A 25,969-nucleotide genomic window follows, 5' to 3' on the forward strand; every position below is an offset into this window, starting at 1 on the left:
AGTCTGTACCTTTTGAGCTTCAACTCAACTGAGGACTTTATTTCAGATTCAAAAGCAGCTCTGCTGGGAGATCTGATTGTGCATCTAAACCTCCAGTTTGCTTCCAATCTGTCTTAAAAACAGATCGCTGCAAAATGTTTTTCTTTTTGTCCAACGGCTAGCAAATGTGTGCCTGCCTTACAGCCTCCATGCCTGCCTATTCATCTTCCTATACAGCAGCTAGTCTGCTTGTTTTTGCCGTCTGTCCCACCTCTGCCCATCTGTCTTTCCGTCTAATAGTTCACTGGCTGGTCTATCTACCTCTATCTGGCTTACAATTGCTGCTTCATAAACTGGTATGAGATTTATCCTTGTGCCAAATGAAAATAACGACATGGGATAAATGAGGCTGGCTCCATGAGACAAGACCGGGGAAGGACAAACAAAAACAGTGACGGGCGAGGCTGTTTGCATGTGTGTGCATGGGTGCACGTTAATGCATTAAGACGGTAAAGACTAAAGGTATGAACTGCCAGGTGCACTGGTGAGACGATAAACATCCATCACACACCTCCATAACAAGCTGACTCCTCCTGTCTACTTAATTTTACTTCATGCGTTTTGAGTTATAAAAAAATGCTGAAAAGGTAACTAATGCTTGCAAGAGAGTGGCAGAGGATGTGAGACTATTTTCAGATTTAAAAAGCAGCCAGACTCTCCCTAAGAGTGTGTGTACGTGTGTGTTTACGTGACGTGTCCCTGGCTCAGCAGGACTCCCACCCTCCCTGCTGACTATGACCTTCCCTCCAAGCAGGCGGCCCTGTTTCTCTCATTCCCCCCCGACTCTCCTAAATCCCTCCGTTCTGCTGTCTCCTCCTGCCCTCCAGTCATCCATCCTTCCTCCTTCCCTCCATCCTTGCCTCCGTCATCCCTTGATCCACCCGCACCTCTCTCTCGGACTACATGATGCTTGCAGTCCTTTATCCAGAGCACGGAAAGGGGCTTCATAAATACACCATCCATCACCAGCAGCAGGGCCAGTTAAAACCACATGAAATGCACACCATTGATCTGGCCTGTGTGTGTGTGTGTGTGTGTGTGTGTGTGTGTGTGTGTGTGTGTGTGTGTGTGTGTGTGTGTGTTTATCAGTGCCAAGACATACACACTAGATATACAGCAGAAGTAAAAAACAAAAGGTGAAATATGAGCACTCAACTGTGCTCATATAAACATCCCACTTGAATGAGTGTCCATGTGTAATGAGGAGGAACACTGAGTGTTGTGTGGACAAACATGCATGTGTGTGTTTGTCCATTTGCAGCCATGGTGTTATCTATGCACCATGGACACCAAGAAACCATCAGCTGCACTAAACGTGATCACAGATGCAAGCAAACTTACTCTTGGAATACACACACAAAAAGATGATAACAATGTAGAGGACAAACTGAAATGTAAAGATTGGGCGCACACATGTATGCTGTGCATGTGTGTGTGTGTGTGTGTGGGGCCTGGCAGAAATGTACATGGGCAGGAATGTGTGAACTCGTGTTTTCCTGTGTCTGATTTTTTCAATCTGTGCAAACACGGCGATGGTCCACTGCACTACAGAGACTCTCCCTGTTCCGCACTCCGCCCCCTCACTATGTCCTGTATGATGGATGATAGGGAGGGAAAATAACTAATTCAACAGTAGATTTACATTGTTCTGGATAGTGAGCAACACAACACAGAGAGAGAGAGAGAGAGAGAGAGAGAGAGAGAGAGAGAGAGAGAGAGAGAGAGAGAGAGAGAGAGAGAAGAGAGAGAGAGAGACAGACAAGAGCACTTGCTGCCCACCAGTGAAAACTACCAGTGGTTATACTGAAATATTTATTTCAGGCTATGCAATACATGATTACTAATTATTAAAAAACACACAAAGCTTTCTAGAGAGACCCTTGAGCCTGGATGTACTGGTTCCATAAGATCCAGATTTGGCCAAAGTGCAGGAACCTCGGTGGAGCTGAGGTTGGACGAGCAGTCAACAGCCCCCTGTGATAGGCTGAGAGCTCCCTGACTGTTTCCTTTCAGCTTTTATTGTTATCCCAATATTGTCATATAGTAGTTGTTGTTCAGCAAAAATTTACATAGCTTTGCCTTAAAACCTTAATGGATTCTCAAGATCTACTCTAATGACTGGAACCTTTATTTACCCTTGTTAGGGATTTTTTTTTTCCTTGGCTTTGCTACATTATGTTTTCTTGGCTTCACCATTTAGTGACGATGCAATTTGGGAGGAAAAAAAAAAAACACACACTGTCAACAGAAACAGAAAAACAAAATGCAGATAAATGTAAGTCGACCTACAGGGAACACCACAGACTCATCTGTTGCGCAGGTTGCTGCAAGACAAGGATGCTGAGAAGGAGGAATGTGTCTGAGCCGTTCTAGTACAGAGTAGTTTAGGACTGCCGCATGTGTTCTAGTAAGATCTTCATTTAGAGAAGAGACAAAGACAAAAAGTAAGAGGGGGGTATGAAAAAAACCAGCAAGAGGTGAACACAAAGAAACACAAGGGAGATTAAGGCACAGCAGTTTCGTTTTATTTTGCATCCTTTAGAGACACTTCTGAAAAGAGCTGATCTTCTGTTCAGATCGTGTGGCCAATTTTCCTCTTTGTTGCTCAGCGGCGTTAGGACATCACAGGAAATTAAACCTCATCACGCCAAGACACGGAAGCTCTGAGTCTTTCAAGCTGTCATCTCTCAGTTTTTCTGTGGGCAGCCCTGCTTTGTTATTCTTGAGAGAACCAGTTTGAGTTTCAAGAAAGTTTCAGTTTATTCAAATACGGTTTTCACCCCTAACAAGGTCTAGTTAAGAATTTTGAGTGCGGCGTCTGTCTGAGATAAAGGTAATAAAAGGTGTTTTAGGACAGGACTGGGAATTAAGCTAAAAATTTGACTGTGTGTAAGTTAACTTTTTGACTTGTGTCGTCTTAAAGTAAATCCTAAAAAAGGTTTAATATGGTATTTATTAACTTATACATGGTTTTTACTTCCCTGAGTTTAAAAATCAAAAGATTTGTGGGGCATCTTGTTGGCCGAGCAGTTAGGGCACACATCATATGGACATACTGAGCCCTGAGCAGCAGGTCCCTGGTTCAACTCCTAACCAATCGGACCCTTTGCTGCAAGTCTCTCCCCTACTCTGTCTCCCATATTTCCTTTCTCTCTCTCCACTATCCCTATCAAAATAAAGGCATTAAAAAAACCCAAAAGTAGTTTTATCTAGTCAGGTTTTAGAAGAAAAGAACAGTATCCAATGTTTCACAAGACAAAAGCAATGATTATAGAAAAAATAGCTGTTGTTTGATTTGTTGCTATCCTATTCGTCATCTCATCTGTGGGGGGTCCTGACCCCCGGATTGGGAGCCTCTGGGATGCAGGATTAAGCTGAGGTTCATCAATAGGTTTGGTAGCTCTGAATTAAAATTCATCTCTGTTCACATCTGACTGCCATCTTTTCTCTCTCTCTGTCGCTCTATGTCGCCACCCCTGCACCCCCACCCACCTGATAGCCCCCAATCTTTCGGTGTGCCAGTGGACCAGAGGCTCTGCAGGAGTCCTCTATACCACAGCACAGTGGAAATGTCACCCATAACACTCGCCTCAGGATGCCAATCACTTCACACTGCTCCCCACAGTGAGTTTGTGTGTGTGTGTGTGTGTGTGTGTGTGTGTGTGTGTGTGAGAGAGAGAGAGAGAGAGACAGACTAAGGGACTCATCCATGTGTGTAAAGAGAGCATGAAACAATTATTGATGGAGTGTGCACACAAAATCCCTCACATCTCTACCGGAATATAAAATACAATTTAGCCAAAGTGTAGGTGTAGGTTTATGGTTTTATGTTTCTGATGTGCCAGTGTCTGAGTGCTTCTAAGTGCTAATGAGCCTGTCCATCCAAAGGGATTATGGGTTGCCTAGTCAATACGAGGACTACAGGTGTTTGTGGAACTATGCATGATTACACATTAAAACAATGAGTGTGTGTCTGTGTGTGTGTGTTGTGTGGAATGAGTGGTAGGCAGGCCTCGGTTAGGCGTGAAGACAGAAACAGATGGAGTGGGTTATGAACAAATAACGCACATGAGCCCGTGAGAGTGTGGTCATAAGCCCATGTCTGAGCGCGCATATGTGGTGTTGTTTGTCTCTGCGTGTATTCGTGAACGTGCATGTGCCGCAGATGATTGTGTGGATGTGCAGTTGCACGTGTCCAAGAGAATCCTGCTGTACATTTACATGCATTTGTGTGCGTGCATGTAGGGGGGAGGATTTGGAGCACAGAGGCGCAGGTGTCCCTGGAAATGCCATCCATTTTCTTCGGGCATGTGGGTCTTGTGTGTGTGTGTGTGTGTGTGTGTATGGGTGTGCATCAGTGTGCACGAGGGAGGGTGCGTGATCGCGAGGGTGATGACAAATGACAACAAAATGAGGAAGGTAGGGGGATGGAAAGCCAAGCTGGCACAGCCTGGCGTGCCAGGCTCACTGTGCAGCCAGGGGGGCGGGCACTCTGTCCTCACGGCAGGCCCCTCTGCCGAGCTGTGAATACAGAGACAACAGCCGGCACGCACTCATACACACACGCACACATACACATACAGTCTCATATGCAGAGTAGCATCAAACAGTGATGGCATCACAGCCTTGTCACATGCAAACACACATGTCAACCATTGTACAAACACACAGGAATGGCTGACAAGCTTGTGACAGTCAAGGTTTATTTCCAATAAATACTAACTGCGCAGTAAAATTACTCCGAAGCACTTCAGTTTGTTATGATGGAGCAATAATGTGTAGCAGCGTGGTGTTTAATAATGTGGCAGCGACAAATTCATATTGTCTACAGATGTTTTTCCATTTACATTCATTATAAAACTCATCTCACACATATAGAATTTACTTTACTATCAGAGTATAAGCCATTAGGGCGACGTGACAGGTGAGTGGTTAAGGCAAATACAACATGGGCGTAAATGCCCTGAGTAGCAAATCCACAGTTTGATTCCTGCACTTACTGCATGTCATCCCCCTACTCTCTTTCCCCACGCTTCCTGTCTGTCTTCACTATTCCTACCAAGTAAACACAAAAATGAAAAATAAATTAATTAATATTTACAAACAACCAAAAAGTTTACCACAAGTGTAAATGGGGTCTAATGTACATGCTCTGTGCTTAAAAAAACTTTTTCAGCGTATGCACCTGGTGAGCAGCTTACTATTCCATTTAGATATCCTATCTCATGTCATATTTTGATATATTTCATTCTGATGATTCTTACATGTATAATATCTCGACAATCCAAACAGCTTGAATGCTACAGTACTCCACCAATAAGTGGGACTAGTGGAGCTGTTTGAATGAGTGAAAAACCTCTTTAAGGCCAATTCTACAAATCCAGCGACCTTTGACTTCGCACTTCCAGATACATTAAAAGTATTTTTTTTCATTTCACTCCTCTGACTGCAGCGAGACCTGTATGCTAGAAATAATTACTGCTTTAATGCCATTCCCGTTAAGACTTCCTTTCTAATAAGCGCAGGTGTGCGTGTGCACTGCTACGCTCGCTGTCTTTTGACCATTTCGACAGAATAAGTACGTTTCACCGAGGTTAAGTGGGGTCAGACAGATCCATACACTGATCCCACATCAATTTTGAACAGATGGAAAGTTATTACTGGAGGTTGAATGGGGATGGAAGGAGGTGATTGTAGCACAGCAGGGCAATTGCTCGACGCCGTCTCCTCACCCACAATATATATCATTTTTAACAGAGGGTGAGGAAGGCACATTAACGACAGAAAGATAGAAGTCATGTGTGTGTCTGTGCATATGGTGTGTGTGATTCAACGCCTTCACGCTCTGTTCCCTGGAGCCCTAGAAAAAGAACTCTTCGACTCTAACCTCTAATCTCTCCCAACATGACACACTTCCATGTGCACAAACACACGGAAACACTTGTAAGCTGTCTTGGGCACCAGCGTCCCTCTGCTGTGTCACGTCAGGACACAAAGAATTACACAGTCTGACATAATCAGACTCAGAATTTATCTTCAGGCAAAGAGGCAGCTTGTCCTCAACAAACCTTTTATGAGTCAAGAGTTATTCGCCCGGGATTCACACTCCGCGCCTTATCAGCAACTGTGGCCCAAAGTCGCAAGAGTCAACAACTCTCAGGGGCAGCCCAGGCACCGGTCGTCGGACTTGGTGCTACAAGTTTCTCTGTCTGTTCATTATAACCTTTGTGAATAAATGATGGTGTAGGCCTTCAGCAGAGGTCACTAACAGGCAGACCATGGTCCAGATCCAGACCCAGATGCCTACTAATCCGGACCTGGATGTATGACCTATAAACCATTGAGGATTATTACATTTTGAAGGAGCATTAGTATTTTAACTGGTGCAGCTTCTCTGGCCTCTATGGCACTGATAACATCAGTTAGGGTTAGATGAACAACGTCTGAGAAATAAATGGGGATAAGTGGGATGGAAGAGGGAAAGAAAAGAGAAATTTAAAGTCATTTTGTAAAATTAAGCATTATAATGTTTCAAAAGGCCTCTGTTATTTAGTTATTACTTATTACAGCTGTTATTTTCCTTGAACTGCTGAAAGAAAATAGTTTTGCACTGATGCATTTTTCAGATAATCTAAGAGGCTTTTAAAGGGTTTACTTGGTTTAGGAAGCAGGAGAACTTTCTCAACCTATAAAGAAACACTTATTTCTTCAGTTGGGAGATGCATGGTTTTCAATGGGCAGCAGCATTTGGTAAAACACGTGCACAGTGTCATTTACTGCAAATAACACGTGTCTTACACCATAAGTCAGATACATATGTTTCCTAGAAGGAGAAATGAAAATGGTGCTGCACTTATCATCAGCGCCGTTAATCTTCCCTCATATTGATTTATATTCATAATTTAATTTTTGATTTATATTCTCTTTCATTTCCATTTTTCTGCTGAATCACATAATTTCTCCTCAGGGATGTTTGAATTTCTCACTAGGTTTTGACCCGACGATTTAATCACCAGCACCCAAAATAAGAGCAACTCCTCCAGTGACAGTTATATTATACGCTCCCACAAGTGCTCTCAAGTATCAGGCCATGGAGATACTGGAGTGGTCTGGGTATGAAAGCGTAAAATCCCTGGAAAATAAACAAAACAGAGGAGAAAAAGGGGAAAGGAAAGGCGTCATCAGTATGACAAGCCATCTCATATATGTCTTAATAATCTCTTTTCATGCCTTAATGACATCATATCTGTCACTTTCTCATATCCCAGAGTTTTTCTTACAGGGTATTTCTGTCCTTAACAGAACGTTTGATTCAGCTCAGTGGTCATGAGTGAGCCGGAGAGAAATGAGGCTGTCATGTCGGGTGAGTTAGCAACATGATTAAGCTGGATGCCAACCTTTTCTAACTTTGATGCATTCATGTCGGCTGTATTTAATTCATGAGTCTGGTGTGGGAGATTGAAAGTGGTAAGAAGAGGGAGAGACGAATGGAGGTAACATGTTGCAGTTTGCAGTTTTATCCCATTTCCTCGTCTTTGTTTCTGCTGTTTACTTTTTTTTTCTCTTAATATTTTATTCTACTTATCATCACCCTCTCAGACCTCCACATTTTCTCCTCTTCCACATCAACCTCCTTCTCTTTAGTTTATGTTTTTGGCCCTGAACCTCTCATCTTTACTCTCATTCAACACTCATTCCTTCCTACTTCTGACATTGTCCTCCCTCTCTTCAATTTACTCTTCCTCCCCCCTCTTCCTCCTTCCCTCAAATCATCCTCGGCTTTTACAACTCATATTTTATGCATTCAGCTCTTATGCAGAGCGACTAACAAATAGTGCAACCATGAGAAAACTCTGACAGCTCTTTTCTGCAACGCTGTGTATTCCTCTTCCTATTTTTTTTTATCCCCCTGTACCCCCCCTCCCAAACATTCATTTTCTTTTGTTCCATTTCTTCCTTCATCTCATTCCTTGCTTCATTCTCCCTAGGTAAACGAAGGCAGGGGAAGGATGAATGGTGAATGCTTGGCCTCCCTCCAGCACACATTTTCAATAACCAAGGAGCACTTCATGGCCCCTCTGAAAACGAGCACGAGCATATAAATGGTATGTCTACGTGGGAATGTTTCTACATTTTTATAAGTGTGTGTGAATGTTTGTTGGTCAGAGTTTGTTTTATTGCCGTCAGCCCACTTGTTGTATGGCAGGCCAGCTAAATAAATACATCAGATGTTGGACTCAAAAGAACACATTTGTCTTTCTCCCAGGAGAACGTGAATTATTTAAAATGAAAGCTGGGGAGGGAGATGACTAACAGTAGCAGGTGACGTGGCTGGAGAGGAGAAGGGCGGAGAAGGATGGAGGGAGGGAGGAAGGACCAGATGGGCAGGGGTGGCACCGAGCCAGGGAGAGCTGAGGAGAAGTGGTTAAAAAAAAAAAAAAGTCAGATAAAAGAAGAGAAGGGGAATGAAAGAGGAGTCAAAGGCTGGAGAAGGAAAGAGGGGGTGGTAAGTGATAGTGGCTTTGGGAGGCAGTATAAAGGCACAAATCAGTTGGAGGGAAGCAAGGAGGGGAAGGCTCAAGAAAATAAAAGTCAAAGAAATAAAATAAAATGACTCGTGTCTGAGACAAAAAGAGTTGGGGAGGGTCGGTGAGGACATGACAAGAAGTGACAACAGACAGAGGGGAAGATGAGTGCAACAGAGGGAGCGACTTCAGAAACATATGATTGGGCACTGGTGCCAGATTCTGAGCACACATGAATGCACACACCACACACACACACACACACACACACACACGTACTTTCTCCCTTACCCTCTCTTTCTCTCTCTCTCTTTCTCTCTCTCTCTCACACACACACACACACACACACACACACACACACACACACACACACATACATCAGATAAATCTCCAAGCTTCTCCGGCAGATTTCAGCCTGTTAACCTGACTCACCCTGCCTCACCCTATCTCACCCTACCACATGGTCCCCACAGGGGGGCAGCGAGAGAGGGGCGGAGAGACCGAAACGGCATGTTAGAGAGATTATTGAGAGAGGGAAAGACTGAAAACCAAGGAGAGGGAGGGGAAAATAAAGGGTGGAAAAGACGGAAAATGAGGAAGTAGAGGAGGCTGTTAGAGGAAGTCTTAAAGCACCACTGAGATCAGTGGGATAGAAATTAAGTGCATACTTCTCTGGCAGTGTAGGAAGGGCATGGGGAGGGGGTCGGGGGGGGGGGGGGGGGGGGGGGGTAAAGAAGCAAGAGAGGGGAAAGGGGAGGAGAGGGAAGGCGTGTTGTAAATTACAGAGGGAAAGAGAGCAATAGGAAGGAATAGCAGGGTGGTGAATGTGCCGGGAGCCGGATTGTGGAGCAGCAAACAACAGAGATAATAAGAGAATCTGCTGAAGGCACACGCCACGCTCAGTAATTATACAGAAAGAGCAGGCTGCTTTAATTAGAACAGGATGGAGCTCATGAGTGTGACAGAAACACACACAAAAACAACACAGAATACACATGCACAAGAAACATGCCTATTTGAAAGGTGAATTATTACATAATTAATTTTTTCCCCCCTTGGTCTGTTCCTGCTGGTGGCTTTTCATAATGAGAGTGGAGAACGTGTGTGTGTGTGTGTGTGTGTGTGTGTGTGTGTGCGCGTGTGTGAGAACGCATGCAGGGTCAGCTATGCTGTGCCGTGCTCTTGCAGGTCCTGCTAACAGAGAATGGTTCTGCGCAATATCCCCTCTCACTGTTCTGCTCTTTAATTCTTTTTACACCTTTATTACACGACAGGAAGCTGACGGGGCACATATGCTAATTTTCAATCACATCCTCACATGCACAACTACAAGCTGCGCCACCACAGTCTTCCAGGCTTCTGAGCAACTGGGGATTAAGCGTTTCTCTTTCACTTTAGACGCCAGGATTTTCTTCATTTATTCATTCATTCTTTCTATAGTTTTTCTTTTTTGTTTTTTTTTTTTTTGTGGTAACTCAGTTTTAAGAGACAAAAGCAAAGAGACTTGGGAATAACATTTTTACACAACATGCATTTTCTGGCTTCAGCTTTTCCAGAAGTAATTCAGTTATTTTAGCAGGAAAGTTAAAAAAAAAAACGATTATAACCAAACACACATCGCCTGGATGCATTACAAAATTTGGGTATTTGCTGTGTTTAAAAAAGTTCACTTTTAGTTAGTCACCAATTTAGTTACACCTGTATCAGCATTAAAACTGCAGAAAAGGTTAAAGAAGGGACACTATGACAACAGATACAATAATCAGGAACTGAGGTCATAATCCTCTCCTCTCCTGCGCAACACTATCTGCTTACACCATTATCAGTAGCTCCTCACTGGCTATTCAATATTATTGACCTGCAAGGAGACACTTAGTGCATTTGCACTCGCTCAGTTACACAATTAGACCCAGGAGTAAATAAGACTTACAGTAGTTACAGAACCTGCACAAACTGAACACAAACACACACAGAAATTAGCAACATCATGGTGATGTTCTGCCGTGATTGCCTGCTTTGCATTCATTACATTATGTTTCACAGCAGTCAGTCATGCATGTCCTCCGAGCACACACACGTGCATGAGCATGATTGTGAGACAAACACACACACACACAAACAAACTCCCTTACACAGGCATGCTGCTGTAATCTCACTATCCAGCTCGGTGCAGTGTCGGTGCTCCACACACAGAATCAAATCAAACCGTGTGTGTGTGTGTGTGTGTGTGTGTGTGTGTGTGCTGCGCAGACACCGCAGAGTGCTACTGAATATGTGTGTCCTTTACTATATGTGTGTGTATGAGCAGTCCCAGCGCAATTCCTCAGTTTAGTGGAGCATTACAGCTGATCAATAGCTCTGGTGCAGTGGGAGATGTCGGGGGCTGGCACTGCATATTCATACTATTAGGGCTTAACTGAGACTATTGGGAAAGGGGTGTGTGTGTGTGTGTTTGTGTGTGTGTGTGTGTGTGTGTGTGTGTGTGTGTGTGTGTGTGTGTGTGTTAAAGAGAGAGAGCGAGAGAGAGAGAATGACAGGCCCTGTCACCTGGTAGACCACACCGTTACTCCCTAAACTGCACCCAGGGAAGGTCGAGCAGCAACGATACACTATGTGAGATCTCTCTCTCTCTCTCTCTCTCTCTCTCTCTCTCTCTCTCTCTCTCTCTCTCTCTCTCTCTCTCTCTCTCTCTCTCTCTCTCTCTCTCTCTCTCTCTCTCTCTCTCTCTCTCTCTGGGCTTCCTGTCTTCATTGGTGCTGTCACTGGACTTCGCCATCCTTGTCCGCTCACTCCCCTGGCAACATGCCTGGCCTGTCCCGCTCTCCCCTTCCTCCTGCGGATCCTTCTGAATGCCTCCTGTCACTGCTGGAAGTCCACTCTCTTGCTCTACTTATCTCCGAGTTTCCTGACTTCGCTCATAGCTCATTACTACTCTCTCCTCAGTGTCGCTGTCAGTTTGGCTGCTCATCAGATTTTATTCTCCTCAGCTCAGCTTTTATTATAGCATTGATGATTATTACAAAAAGCAGGTCAATAAACACGCATTTTGTTTGCACACAGACCGACTGCCAATATCAATGACCAGTACTCGTCTCCAGCTGTCAAACACTTAGTGAATTCTGCAACAGAGCAAATGTTCTGCGTGACTTCTTATCAGTGTTGCTGCTTCTACCAACTTTTTGACTTCCATGCAGATTTTTTTTTGCATCAGTTTATCTTTTCTACATTTAAAACAAGATCTGGTAGTTTAAAGAGGAAGTTTCTTCCTCTGAACTGTCTCTTCTCACTTGTTTGTTCTCGACTTCCATAAATACCATGTGCACGCAAACCCTCAATTTCCACTCAAAACTCTTATCTGTCATTTTATAACTGGCATCAGTCCCCTACCAAACCTTCTTTTTCACCACTGATTAGTAATTTATACATTTGCTTCTTTATAAAAAAGTTGGTCTTCCATTTCACTCAGTCTCTTTCATTGCTTGATTTTTATTTTCTGTCTTCCTCCGCCCTCCTTTCAGCTCTCTAAATTTAATTACTGTGCTGAGCAGCAGTTCAAATTTCTCTGTTATTTTCTTGTCTGTCTGTATGTAGTTGAATGATCTTAACATTTACTGCCACAATGAGCTCAAATCAGCGCACAGCTGTAAGTCACACACACACACACACACACACACACACACACACACACAAAATTGAGCCATTGGTGGGAGAAAACCATATAGAACTTAATTTCCAAGAATAGCAATCGGTTTGCAAACGTCAACCAGAACAGCATGAGCTCACTATGAGAAGCTCAGCACTCCTACTAAATTTCCCTTCCATCACAACACACACAGTCTGCCGTCTGTGGACTCCGACACCCACGTTGCATTGCACAACAATGCAAGATGGGGTGTGAAAGCGGCAACAGTCAGGCGATCAAAGTGCTGCTGCTGTGTGAGCAATGGGTTGTGACAAAAGATTCTGATACTGTCTGAAAGTGTTTACGTCAGTACGCAACACCCCACGCCACCCACCGGTGTAAGTGTAAGAGTGTGTGTGTGTGTGTGTGTGTGTGTGTGTGTGTGTGTGTGTGTGTGTGTGTGTGAAGGCCATTCAGGCTACATGCAAATGTGAGAGGAGGCTGTGGTGTTAAACTCAGAGGGACACAGCCCTCTGAAGAAGACATACATTAGTCACTGTGTTCACACTCATGCACACATACACACAAAGCCGTTGTGCAGCCTTACGGTTCACGCGTCACACCTCACATGTCGATATGTGTGGGAACACTCTTTGGACACACATGACACAATCTAACATCACTGATAAGCATTGATGCCGTTGTTGGAGTTGAACAAAAGCAGACATGGACTGAAACTGAGTGAGAAAGGCTTTTCTGTGCTTCTATAGCCCGATCTCTGTCTCCTCCCCCTTGTCTGAACACTTGTTAACACAGATTCAATTCTCCTACATTCTTACAGTATCGGTCGCATCTTCACAGCTCCATGGATCATCTTCCTTCTGTTCTTTTAATCTGTTCCTCTCTGCTCTCCAGCATGAACAGCCTCACTTCTCATTTCCAGCTCCTCTCCATACTCTGTTTATCCATCTTTTCCTCGACTGCCTCCCTCTCTTTGGTTTCACAGCAAAATTCTTCATCCTATTAAGTCGTTTTCGAATAAAAATGGATCCAAAAAGTCTTGTTTTCTTAAACAAGGGAGGGAAAAAATATCCCGTCAGCATGCTGAGATAATTTACAAAGCAACCCGTTTAAGAAATTGTGTTGGCGGTGAAATCATTTGTCCTAGTTTGTCGTCTTTGAAGAGACTGACTCATTTTTATTAAATTCACAAGTTAATTTATACAGGGAGCAGGGATTTTTTTTTTTAATTTTTGAAAGAAAAATGAACAAAATTGAATTAAAAAGATAGATTTTTCTGCGGTAGCCTCTCTGTTGCTGCATACTTTCTCATACCAGGGAAAGTTTTGTGTTATTCTAGAAAAAACTTTGAAGCTATCAACAGTACTTGAAGTAGTCAAATTCTTCTTACCTTAACGTCTACTTTGCAAATAATTCTAGTTCTTTAATTTGGTTCTTTCATTCTCCTTTCCTTACACACTCCCTTTCTTGTTCCTTTTCTTCGCTCTGGGACACAGAGGAAATAAAAGGAACATCATCTATCCATGGATCCCACCATCCGTTTCTTTATTTCCTACCTTCACAGCTGCTGTGTCCCTCCTCGTAGCCGGCGCTGCAGCTGCACTTCCCAATGGGCACCAGCCATTCCCCTTCGGCACTGCAATGCATCCTGGGAGGGCTGTCTGTGTCAACTTCTGAGTTGTTGACGCAGGCGCCGCGCACCTCTACCAGTGTGGCGAAGGCCGCCTCAGCCACTGTGTCGGGGAACACCGCCAGGTTCTGGACGGTGGCGAGGCAGCGTTTGTAGTATACACGCACGGCCACCAGGGCCACGCAGGCGCCAACGTCCTGGAACGCCAGGTGGAAGCCCTTGCGGTTGAGGTGGCCGATCTCGCGCACCTCCGTGTTCAGCTTCATCTTCCTCTCACCCAGGTCGCCCTGCGTGAAGCTCTCATCAGCAGCAATGGTGTCGATCTTGGTGTAGCGGTCCTCTCGGGTCACACCCCCGAGGTCCCTGTCCGACTCCACGTAGAGGAGGTTGAAGGTCTCCTTGCAGGTGCCTGCTACACCAGGGATGCTGTTGCAGTCGCGCAGCGTGAACTGGAGCTCCACGAAAATGCGCTGGCCGCCCCGACGTGCCACCCAGCCGGTCTGCAGCCAGTTGTTCTGCTGCGTGGGCTCCATCACGTTGCACACCTGGTACGTCCGGATAGGCTTGTACTTCTCATCTACACCACTTATCTCCTCCCACTGGAGAAAGAAGAGGTGGGTGGGAAAAGAGGCAAAGAGGAGGAGAAAGGAACAACAAGGAGAAGTAAATACGGAGGTGCAGAGAAGAGGATGAGAGAAAAGAAAGACAACAAAGATGAGGGGTGAAGTTCATAGTATAAAAAGATGGAAGGTGAGTCAATGGTTGAAACAACAGAGGGCGTAAAACAAAGCAAAGCGAGGTTGGTGGGAAGCAAGAGAGATAATGAAAAAGAAAGTCAAGGGATAAAGAAAGAAAGTCATAGTCACTCCAGGTTAACAGTCTAATGACACAATCTGTCGAGTGTATGTGTGGGTGGCTGAAAAATCATTGGCACTCGGTGTCTTTAGTAACATGACAGAGAAAATGACTAAGTGCATAGTACACGCAGGCATCAGCCTTGAGTGATGCATCTGAAACTGTGGCTCAGTTCTGTATTTGGACTGAATTGCATAATTCTAAATTATTGGTACATCTGCTGACAAAAGTTGTTAAAGGTGAAATATCTGAAGTAGAATTCAAAGCAGCCACTCGTACCTTCCCTCCAGATAAACCCATGACTGAACATTTCCATTGGTTAGACCTCAAGCTTTAACTTTACAGTAAATCATTAATGGTAAACGAACTGTAACGGTGCAGTGCTGATGTATTATATGAAGTCAAGGGGGCAGTCTGAATAAAAATATAGCAGTGACCTATCAAGGGCCTTTGACTTCATTAATTTGACATTAGAAAAGTTCCAGTGTAAAGAGAAGTTTGTCCAACAGATGGGTGATTATTATCATGTCATTAAGTGAATCACTGAGATTCTCTGACTGAGCTGAGCAACAAATGTGGATCTCTTACTCTATCTCACACACACACACACACACACACACACACAGGCACACACACACACGCACACACACACACACATCAGATGGTGAAAATTGATTATATGTGATGGTAATGTGATAAACTACTCTACTGCCAAGGTGACTAAATCAAAAAGGATGCAGTGTGTTCTCACTCTGCTATTTTTATAACATGCATCATCTGTGTGTGTGTGTGTGTGTGTGTGTGTGTGTTTGTGTGTGTGTGTGTGTGTGTGTGTGTGTGTGTGTGTGTGTGTGTGTGTGTGTGTGTGTGTGTGTCTGTGTGTGTGTGTGTGTGTGTGTGTGTCTGTGTGTGTGTGTGGAAAGGCCAACCTCCAGGTGGGAAGTGGGTGACAAAGTGCTGTGGCAGTGGCAGCTTCTTAAAAAGGCCTCCTGTATTTGTCTTACAGTCATAACAGGGTTTTTACAAGCCTGTTAGAGAGGGACTATTTATCTCTGTGGCTGGTTTGGACAGTATCCTGGTCTGGATTAGCACCATTGATTAATGATAATGAGGAGCTATGGACTGGGAAGAGAAGTGGAGTGATAAAGAAAAGTGGATGAAATAGAGGATGAGTTAAAGAAAGAAACGTAAATAGTTCAGAGAGAGCAGCAGACGTGGAGAGGGGTGGTCTGGGACGGCTGTTGAGATCGTAGCTGTGTTATGGAAGTGAACAAGCACGTGTACAAACAAATAAACAAACATGCAAAATGCAACTTACTCCATTGGGGGGATATGACGTCCAGCCCAGCTCAGCCTGAGTCTCTTTAGAGTTCAGCAGCACCACTGCAGGAAACAAACAAGACATACAGACAGACAAGATTATTAATTAAGGCGGCGTAACAGCGGCTGAATGCTTTTATTTTATCTTGTCAGTACAAAGACATTTGTCAACAGTGTGCCTCATCTGCATGATAACAAAACAGGGGGAGGACTAACTCATAAAGGAAGTGGTCTGAGATGTAAAGTCGAACACTGTTAGTGCAACATGACTTGTTGTATTTGGAATAATGACAGGAAGCCATTAGCGCTAAGGCAGGTTTGTCAAAAGGGTGAATGTATGCTTTGATAAGTGCATTAATACCATCTGTTGAGGACCTAAGCTGGACAAAGAGCTTTCCATCATCCTCTGGCTTCACCACAGAAAGAAAACACACCAGAGACCACAAACAAAACAGGACCACAGAGCTTTCAAAACAAGCTGAGAGAAGGAGAACACTCTCATTTAGCCATCAACAGCACAGCAGAGAAAACACAATAGGTAAAAGTTTGCTCTCTATGTATGTGTGAGCTTTCCTTTCAGCACCATGAGCAGGGAGCAGGGGGAAGCTGTTTTCAGGACCATGGACAGCTACACCAGAGACACACTGGTGCTCAGTGGATCGCTGCTTATTCAGAACCAGCTAGTCAAACAGAGGACACACACCAAGATAAAGGGTGACCTTAAGATTTTTAATGTGCTAATTAATGTTTCCATTTGCAAACATAAACAAGGCTGACTTTGACTTTGGTACAAGAACCAAGTGAGTATGAGACCAAAAACAACAATTAGGACAAAGAAAAACAATATAAATATAGTCTAATAATAAGCAATGGTAGTTAGTGGTAATTTCAAGTACATTTTGTCTAAAACGACATGACTTTTCATGATTAATTAATCTGTATATCCCTTTTTTCCCCTCAATAACCCATTTGGTAGTTTATTCTATAGTCAGAACATAATGTTCATCACAATTTCCCTGAGCCTGATTGATCATTTTGTTCTACAAAAAAAAAACCCAAAGTTATTCAAAGTACATTGATATGAAAACAGACAAAAGTGGAAAACCCCACCTGAGAAGCTGGATACTGGAAACCATTTTGTTACTAAGACACTGTGCACTCTCTACTTCTACATAGGTTTAAATGAAAGTTGATCAACAGCTATTCTGATAATCTCATTGTTTCATTTTTTTAAAAGCAAAGATGCCAAAAAATCTCAAGTTGCAAGTTCTCAGATGCTGATATTTACAGGATGACTGTAAACAGAACATCTTTGGGTTCTGAACTGCTGGAGAGATAAAAATATGTTTCGCTGGACTCTGGGAAATCATAATGGATGTAATTTCATAGGCAAAAACCATCCTCTGTCTTCAGTTGCAGTTATATTGTAGTATTAATACTTTGACTGAAAAAATCTCCCACAACTGCAAAGCATCCATGATTACAGTTACAGTTATTGGCTTTCTGAAAGACAGAGCAGGAAATACTTTGCACCCTATTCAAACCAACGAGCCACAGTTCACTGGTCAGGACGTCTTTGATCAGTCAGAGTGAGAACAGCTATTGTCAGACACTCTGTAGTATGCAGTTAACGTACAAGAGAGCCATCATCAGCACATTTATCTTCATCTATAATGTAATATCAACATCTGTAGTGACATATGGTGAGTCGCATTATCGCCTCATTTTTAAAGGATTTTGCTGATATCAAAGTTACCCATGCTTTAAGCTTGTCTGCTTGAAAAGGCCCCCTCCCAAACACACACTCACTCACATGCAGCGCTCCTAACACCTACAGCCTTGAGGCAATATGAGGTCTGAAAACCAGGCAGACATTTTTTTTTCCCCAGCACTTTGAACACTACTTTTTTTCATCCTTAAAAAGTGCTACTTTCACTCTTGTCCTTCAGTGTGGTACATGGCTTTATCTTTTGCTTTCTGCTTCTACTTTCATCCACATAAGGAGTCGTGTAAGGGCTGTCGAAAAACACAATGCCACGCTCTAGAGCAGGGAGCAGACTCCTTGACGAGTAACCATTTCAACCTCATCCTGAGCAATTTTGGCATCCTTGAAAAGTTTGACTTTGATCTCTTACCCGCTGCTACATGACAAATATTTGGCCTTATCAACATTAACAACTGGGCACATGGACATCCTGGTGAGCAAAGAGCAGAAACCTACGCAGACTGACTCATGCTGTAAGATGCCTTGTAAGATGCTCTGACTCCAGACCTGTAAATCTTACTGACTCATGCTGTGACAGAAAGATGTGCTGATGTACCAAAAGCTAAGGAAGATTTTTGATGTTGCACTTGCACAAAGTAGCAAGTGTCAAAATAAACCTGTCAATACACTGGCTGAACTTCTCAAATATTACTTGCAGCAAAAATACCTGAGAAAACTATTTTCTAAAGAGGTGCTCTTTTATATATATTTTTTCATCCCATTCATTTTTTATTCCGCTCAGGGGAAGAATATTAACACAAGGTTACATAAATACTGGTTGAGATTCATGAAAACATAAAAATTAAAAACACACTCTTCAGTATCGGCACAGTTTGGATAACCAAAACCCTCAGAGGACAATGACCGTGAATAGCTTTTTCTTCTGTTTTTTTGGGTGTGCTTGAAAAGGAGACACCAGCGCCTTGGTTAGAGGAGCAGGAAACCTTGCTGGACCATGAGATCCTTTACTAAACACTTAACTTTATTGTTTTTAGGTTAACACCGCCGGGTGCCCAGAGCATGGTTCTGTGTTTAGCTGATAACATAGAGGCATTTGGAGAAGATTAGAGTGGGAGAGGGCAAGGGTGGTGGAGAGACGCAGAGAAAGGCTGAGGCGGGAGGCGAAGAGAGATGATGAGAGAAAATAATCAGCGGAGGAGGGTGAAGGGAATAAAGAGAGAGAGCCAACATGAAAGAGAGAAAGACAAAAAAAGTTGGCAAGAGAGATAGAAAAAAGAAAAAGGAGAGAGAAAGGAGCACATGAAGTGCAAACAAATGAATATACCGGGTAATACACAGAGGGATCAGTGTGCCTTAGTGAGCACTCAGTCAGTCAGTCAGTCAGAGAGAGACAGAGGACAAAGTTGGCACTATGATCACACGCTGAATACATAAGCCCTGTAATCACAGCCTAGTTAGACAGACTAATGGGCCTTTAGGGGCAGGAGGAAGGGAGAGACAGATAAGACAGAGACAGAGAGCAAGACAAAAAAAAGTTTAGTGAGAGAGCCAAAGCAGGGGGGAAGGAAGGGTCACCAAGAGGAGAGGGAAAAAGTTAAAGAAAGAACATGTGACAAAGAAACAAAAGCTCCCCCTTCATGGCTCTGACTAATAGGCATGACACATTAGCTACTAAACACCAATTTCAAAAGGTTGTTTCATAAATAATTGCCCATCATTATGGGGACAATGTGGATCTGTGAGCCAGTTTTGCTTTTTTGTCCATCTGTCCTTAGCCTGACTTTCATCACTGATAGAAAAACATTGTGATCATAGCTTATGCATAAAGAGTAACAGGCCTTTTCTGCTTTGGCCACATTACGTGGCGAGCTTAAGTAATGGGACTGTACTTTATGGAAGGCAAGAAGAACTAAGGGTCTATAGTTGCTTGTTTTGATGTAAAATTAAAAATGAACAGATGTGGGAGACGGAGGGAGAGCATCAAAGAGCTTTCATCACAAACTCTGAAAGAACAGCCTTTAGAAACCTTTCCAAAAAGTTGTTAAAAAAAATAAATAAATAACGTGATCAATTACCAAGAGAAGGACCAGAACCCTGACTTTAGAAAACTCTCAGGCTGTCGGAACCACTCGATTGGATGAGATACATACAAGAGTTGGCGCACAACAGCAATTCTGAAAGGCAATTTTCCGTGCACTTTAGAGTGATAAAACATCCTCTGTGCTGTTCTCTTGGAAATGAGACCTTTATGAAAGTTTTCAGGCTGCAGAAAGCAATGTGGAAAGAGCAGAGCTCTTGACTTGGAATTACAGATTTTAATATTGTGCGTTGTTGCTGCAGTGTGTCAGTCACATACATGAAGGCAGACTGAGTGTGTAGGAGGTGGAAGTTTTAAGGGATTTTGATTTGCTTTCTTCTTTGTTTTGCAGTGAGAGGTTTCATTAAAAGTGTATCTTAAGTGTAAGCTGCTCTCTCTGCCTCCCTCTCTCTCACCTCAACCACTCTTTCATCTTTCTCTGCTTTGTGTGATGTATTAATTGAGTTGTTCAGCCTTGCTGACAACACAGGGGTGAGATATAGTGATGGATACAAAGCGAGCACTGAAGTAAGAGACAGCTGTGGGAGAGATGTACTCCACAGCACTCAGGTCAAGTATTCAAAAGAAAGCGAGGGGGGTTATTGGTGCACAAATAGCACTCAGAAAGTGGCAAACACTAAAATTTGGCCCTTGTCAAGTGTGTGGCCGGCTCTTACACTGCTAGTTTTTGCTTCATAATGGCAGACAGCAACATGAAGACAGCTCTGTCACAAAGGCCTTTTTGAAGGGCTTCCAAGGTTAAGGGTTCTCATTCTTTGTGCTAGAATTAAGTTTGTGTGCAACTATTCAACTGAAACTTCTAATGCCAAGTACTTATTATCACAGCTATGGAAATGTGTCATTGTAATGATCAGCATTCAAAGGCCTGAAGGATTTTCATCTTATCTTGCAGTTCACCAATGAAGATATGTAATTTCACCTGGTTTGTCCCTCAAAGGCTTGGAGACTTGTCTTCATGACTTTAGACTTAACATGGCCTTGACCTCAGGGACCTGAGCCTTGACTTGACACTATTTTGACAGACTTGAGACATGATTTGAACTTGACGTCAAGGCCTGAGATTTGAGTTGAGTTTCTTTTGACAGTTTTAAGATTTGACTTGGATAAGTCTTGACAGAGTTGATTCAGTCTCATCTCTCTGACAGACTCAAGACTGGACAGACTAAAGACTTGACTAGGACTTGTCTAAATGAGGCGACACTTGACATTGTGTTAGCAACTTCAAGCTAACTTTGGCTTTCTTCAGACTTGATTTGGACTTGTCTCCATGATTTGTGACTTGACTTAGACCTGTCCTAATGACTTGGTTCTTGACTTGGACTTTTCTGAAAAGCTTGAGGCCTTTCTTGAAATTTGCTTTGACGGACAAAAGACGTAAATCAGAGTTTACTTGTCTTAATCACTTGAGATTTGACTTGGACTTGCCTCAAAAGACCAAAGAAAATAGAAAATATAGCTATATTTACAGTTTCCGCAAAATAAGTCAATTGTCTTGAGAGACGGATGTAGGAGGAAATGTGGCTGGGCATATAAGAGCTAAACAAGAAGGATTGAGAGCAATTTTAAACTGGTAGGAAATAGCATGTATCAAATGTAAAATGAAAAATATACAGGTATGGACACCTGTACCAGAGAGATTTTGCGGGGGGTAGTTTGTTGATCCCCAAGGACAAAAACTAGTTCTTGTCTTTCCCCCTAAAAAGAAATACCGCAGCACCCTTGAGGCTGATTGGGATTTACAGTCTTGCCTGAGGACCCTAGAGCAGGGTGGGAACATGACACTTGGGGCGCCTGAATCGCAGCACTTCTTATGAAGAATGATCTTCCTGTTTGCTACACCACCCTGCTGCTCCAAGACGTGGGAGGGAAGATAATATATAGTTCAAAAAAAGCAATACAGTAATGCTGCTGCAGGGCAGATAAAAAAGGATAAATGGATGGGGATATGAAGTGTCACATAAAAACACAAACAGGCACATAAAAGATAAATGCTGTGTATAAACGGACACACACACAAATCAGGAACAAACACACACACAAACTCCCGTCTGAGACAAATGGTGTCAGGGAACTCTTTGTCCCTGACACACACACACACACACACACACAGCCAGTGGGACCACAATAGCACTTCTAACAACAGAGCACGTTAACTTCAAACCTCTTTTAAACAGTCATTAAACTTTCAACTTTGATAATGTGACATACTGTAAAGAGACTGGGTTGTCCATTCACTAAAGCACACCACACAATTAACTACAAGATGCATGACAATGGGATGAATGATTAAATTCTTTCATGGTACAAAGCCTGCGTCTCTTATCTGTACAACGTACTGAAATAAACCACAGTATAACCTATAATACAGTATTAACTACAATTGCAACTAATGACTATTTTCATTTGGATTGATTTTTTTAAGTTAATTGTTAGTTTATGGTCGAGGTGCCTGTCACAAGTTTCCACAGCTAATCTTAATGTCTTTAAATAGCTTGTTTTGAAAATATTAATTGTACAATTATTTTAAATATTTATATATATTTATTTCATTATTACATAAACATGATTATTACAGCATCACCTTGAGGTCAATGAGTGTCACTTGATGTGCCTGAGGATGGAATTTGCAACCCACCTGCCAATTTTTGGTGTTTCTTGTGGTTTTTGGTGCATACGCAGAGAACAATAATGAAATAATATCAATTAAATATTTATTACAGGGATTTGAGTTTGGAAATTGCAAAAGTAGTACAGGACATGGTATATCAAATTTTGACCTACCTAACCTACCTAAGATTTCCACCCTGAGGAAGATGCACACACCTTGGTGCCAGGCTGGATTTGAACAGGTGACCTTACTGTTTAAGGGCATGTGTTAGACCAAAGTACTGGAGTGGAGTCAATGAGAGTGAATAACTTAATGACCCCCCCCCCATACTGAACTCAGGACCGTGCACCTCATAGTCAGCACCTTAGGCCCTGCTCTATTGGGTCTACTGGTAAACATTATCTGTTGTTTTTACAACCTCAAAGTTTAATATGACAAGAGTCTATGGGAATTAATGCAGCTTAAGAGCACAAAACCCCCACCCATCTGGCTGGTGGGAGGCAGAGAAGACGAAGAGTTTAACAAGGAAGCCACATTAACAGGCTGACACCTAAATTAACAAGGTGAGAGTAGTTTCCTGATGCCCTCTCCAAACGCAGAAGGCAGAGAGAGGGATATCACAAAATGTCAAAAATTCACAACAACTGAATTGTTGGGGATAAAGTTCTGCAAAATACAGTCACATATCAACCTGCTTTTCAAGTGTATTGTCAAATTAGATGAAACTGAAATTTGTGCAGACAGTACAAAATACAGCAAGGTATTGAATATTGCTGTGGACTTACCGTTTGACTGATCCGAACAACATATACACCAAATACTTGATATTTACCATCTAGAGAATGTCTGAGTCTATTTTGATAGAAGACCATTTAAACAAAGATGCAAATGAAGTGAGAGGTTAAAATTATGAAAGAATTTTGACTGTAAACCAAGAAAACGTAAAACTGATTGTTACGCTGCCACTAATGAGTGTCATTTTTGGTTCCTGAGTAGTGGGTGGAATTTGCAACCCACCTGCCAATGTCAGGGAGTTTTTCTCTTATGGTTTTTGCTGCACAAACAATTTTAGCAGAAGAAATAAAGAAAGAAGAATGAGAACAAAAACAAGAAGGCTCCAGCAGCATTGGTGCTTGGAGCCCTAATGAAATATAACCCTAAGTGCATGCAAGCTCTTGTTGAGCCAACTGGTGAGGTGGGCTATAATAAACAGGAGAAGAACTGGGGTTTTTGGCTTTGTGTGTGATGAGGTGTATCCTGTGGGTTGATGATGGGTATGAAGGTGCTAATCATCTCTCAGCTTTGTATGGTAAGGTAAAATCCTGAAATCCATGCATGGATATAATGGTTATAATTCCTTTTTTTATTAAAACTGAATATTTTCTGTGACTGGCTTTGACAAACCAGAAAAAAGAAATGCCGCAATCATCAAGAAGAACCCTCAGCCCTAACCCTAACCCGAGAAACCAGTCAGGGTTTCAGCAACGAACAAGTACTGAAACCATTTTACATAAAGAAAATAAAAGACAAAGAGACAATAGCTGAAGGCTAAATCTGCATTGATGCGAAGGCTAGAGGCGCAGCTCAGAAATTACTTTTACTAATATAGTGGTACCTTGATGTAAACATCAGCAACCTTTATGAATTCAACCATAGAAACAAGGTACCATGAACACAGTGTCCATGCCCCTCTATGTCCCAGGCACATCACTTCTTTCTGATCACTTTCAAGCTTTCCCACCTTATCTTTCTCATCTGCTCTTCCCATAATTCACTTTCCCCTCCCTGTTTCCCCCCTTTTTCTACCTCTCTTGCAGTGCCAGTCTTGAATCTGAATGACCACCTGTTAAGACAAATCGCTTCCGGGGGGAATAAAGCGAGTGTGTGTGTGTGTGTGTGTGTGTGTGTGTGTATGCATGTTTTTTTGTGTGCTTGAGGGAATGAAAGAAAAGAGTCATTGATTGAGTCAGAGAGCCAGCGAAAAGCAAAGAGTAAGTGTTTGAGAAAAAAAATGGGTGAAGAGGAAAAAGCTAAATCGAAGCAAAGAGTGAGGATTGACTGTAAAAAAGAAAAAATGAGAAGGAAAGGTTGAGTGAGGCATCTAAAGAAGAAAAAGAGATGTGATAAAGGTTATACCAGCTGCTACTGCATAAATACACACCTGCAAGGCATTTTTATTACAATATGTTCCCAGGCCACAAGGCAGATAGATTTTCCCTCCTTTATCTTTCCCAGACAGTCGCATGGAAAAGCGATGAGAACGATAGAAAAGAAGAAACATGCTGAGAGAACGAATGTTAGACGGAGCTAAGGACAGTGAACGAGAGAGAAATAGAGTGACCAGAGGCCAAAGGGACTTATTTTCATTTGCAGGGTCTTGTAAAAGGTTGTAATTGGTTGTCTGGATTGATACAGTGAGGGTGGTGAGAGCGCTGTCAGGTCTTATTGTTACGACAGAGTGGCTGCTCGATACAAGCCTGAGAACAGTGCTTTACTGGCAACTAGGCTGAAAGTCAAACTTCTGCAAAGGAGAACAAGGCGAAATTCACAGCAAAGACTTATAAAAAAGTAAGTAGACTGAGTGATGCAGTACATAAATGTCAGATTTGCCTCTAAAGCAATTGCATTTCTCAATGAATGTATCAGGTTACATTTAGGACTTAAAAATCCAAAGTAGATTTCTTCCTTCCGTGACTGTCGGCTCAGGTTCGGGGAAGCCACTTTAACCTTGGTTTTTAGCAAAGGGATGAGTTAGTCAAAGGAACGAATGGACCGTGCAAGAGGAACTATTTAAGGGATGGACAGAGTGGTAAGAGAAGGGACAAATGTAGAAACCACTTCAGGAACAGTCACAGCACTAAAAGCAAAGTGCTAGAAATAAAACACTGGAATATTACATGACAAAAATCAGCCAGGGAAACATGGTGGTGACAGAGACTCGAGCAGATATAGAAAGGAAGATATAAAGAGAAATGAGATGGAAAAGCGTGAAAGGATGAAAGATGACGAGAGAGAGATACATTAAAGTCAAATATAGAAAAGTAGAAGGATGTTCCTAATGTTCTGGGATGACTCGGCTCTCTGTTTTTGGGGTTTTGGCCCAGCTCCTGGTATCATGTTCAGATAAAGCGGCAGTGGAACACTGCACTTCTGTAAACTTGACACATGGAGCCAACAAACTACAGTACAGTCAATACATGTGCTGTCTCCTTGTCAAAAAGTGCAACCTTGCTGCCTTCAAGTAAACAATAAAAAATTTCCCATTTTTCAAATTAAAAGCATCTTAGTAACAAAAATGTTTTTACTCTACATCAAGGCCAAAAGAAAGAGGCATTTGGGGAACAACAGGCCTTGAGTTGAACTTAGCTTGGTAAACATCTCTCATCACTACTGTTTTTTTTCCCCCTATTAACATGCATTCAACATTTGAATTTTTATAAATAGCCATCACCACTGTGTTTTTACTTTTATTTCCTGACTCTTACGCAACCACACATGTATATGTCATGGTATGCATTGCCCTGT

General features: G+C 42.6%; 1 protein-coding gene across 5 annotated transcripts in view; it reads right to left on the bottom strand.

Moving 5' to 3' along the window:
* Positions 1-25,969, bottom strand: part of LOC139634054 (ephrin type-A receptor 7) — a 146,509-nt gene that overhangs the window by 93,978 nt on the left and 26,562 nt on the right. For 3 of the 5 annotated variants that reach the window (XM_071500291.1, XM_071500293.1, XM_071500294.1), the window contains exons 2-3: positions 16,011-16,075; positions 13,764-14,436 (exon numbers count right to left, since the gene is read on the bottom strand). In XM_071500291.1, coding sequence (XP_071356392.1) covers positions 13,764-14,436; positions 16,011-16,075 — 738 coding nt within the window. Of the gene's footprint in view, positions 1-4,738; positions 7,172-13,763; positions 14,437-16,010; positions 16,076-25,969 lie in introns of those variants that run through there. The other 2 variants (XM_071500296.1, XM_071500295.1) reach the window with 2 other exon arrangements.

Source organism: Trachinotus anak, unplaced genomic scaffold (assembly GCF_046630095.1).
Source record: "Trachinotus anak isolate AG129_WGS33_773 ecotype Australia unplaced genomic scaffold, CSIRO_AGI_Tana_v1 ptg000016l, whole genome shotgun sequence".
NCBI classification, from domain to species: Eukaryota; Metazoa; Chordata; class Actinopteri; order Carangiformes; family Carangidae; genus Trachinotus; species Trachinotus anak.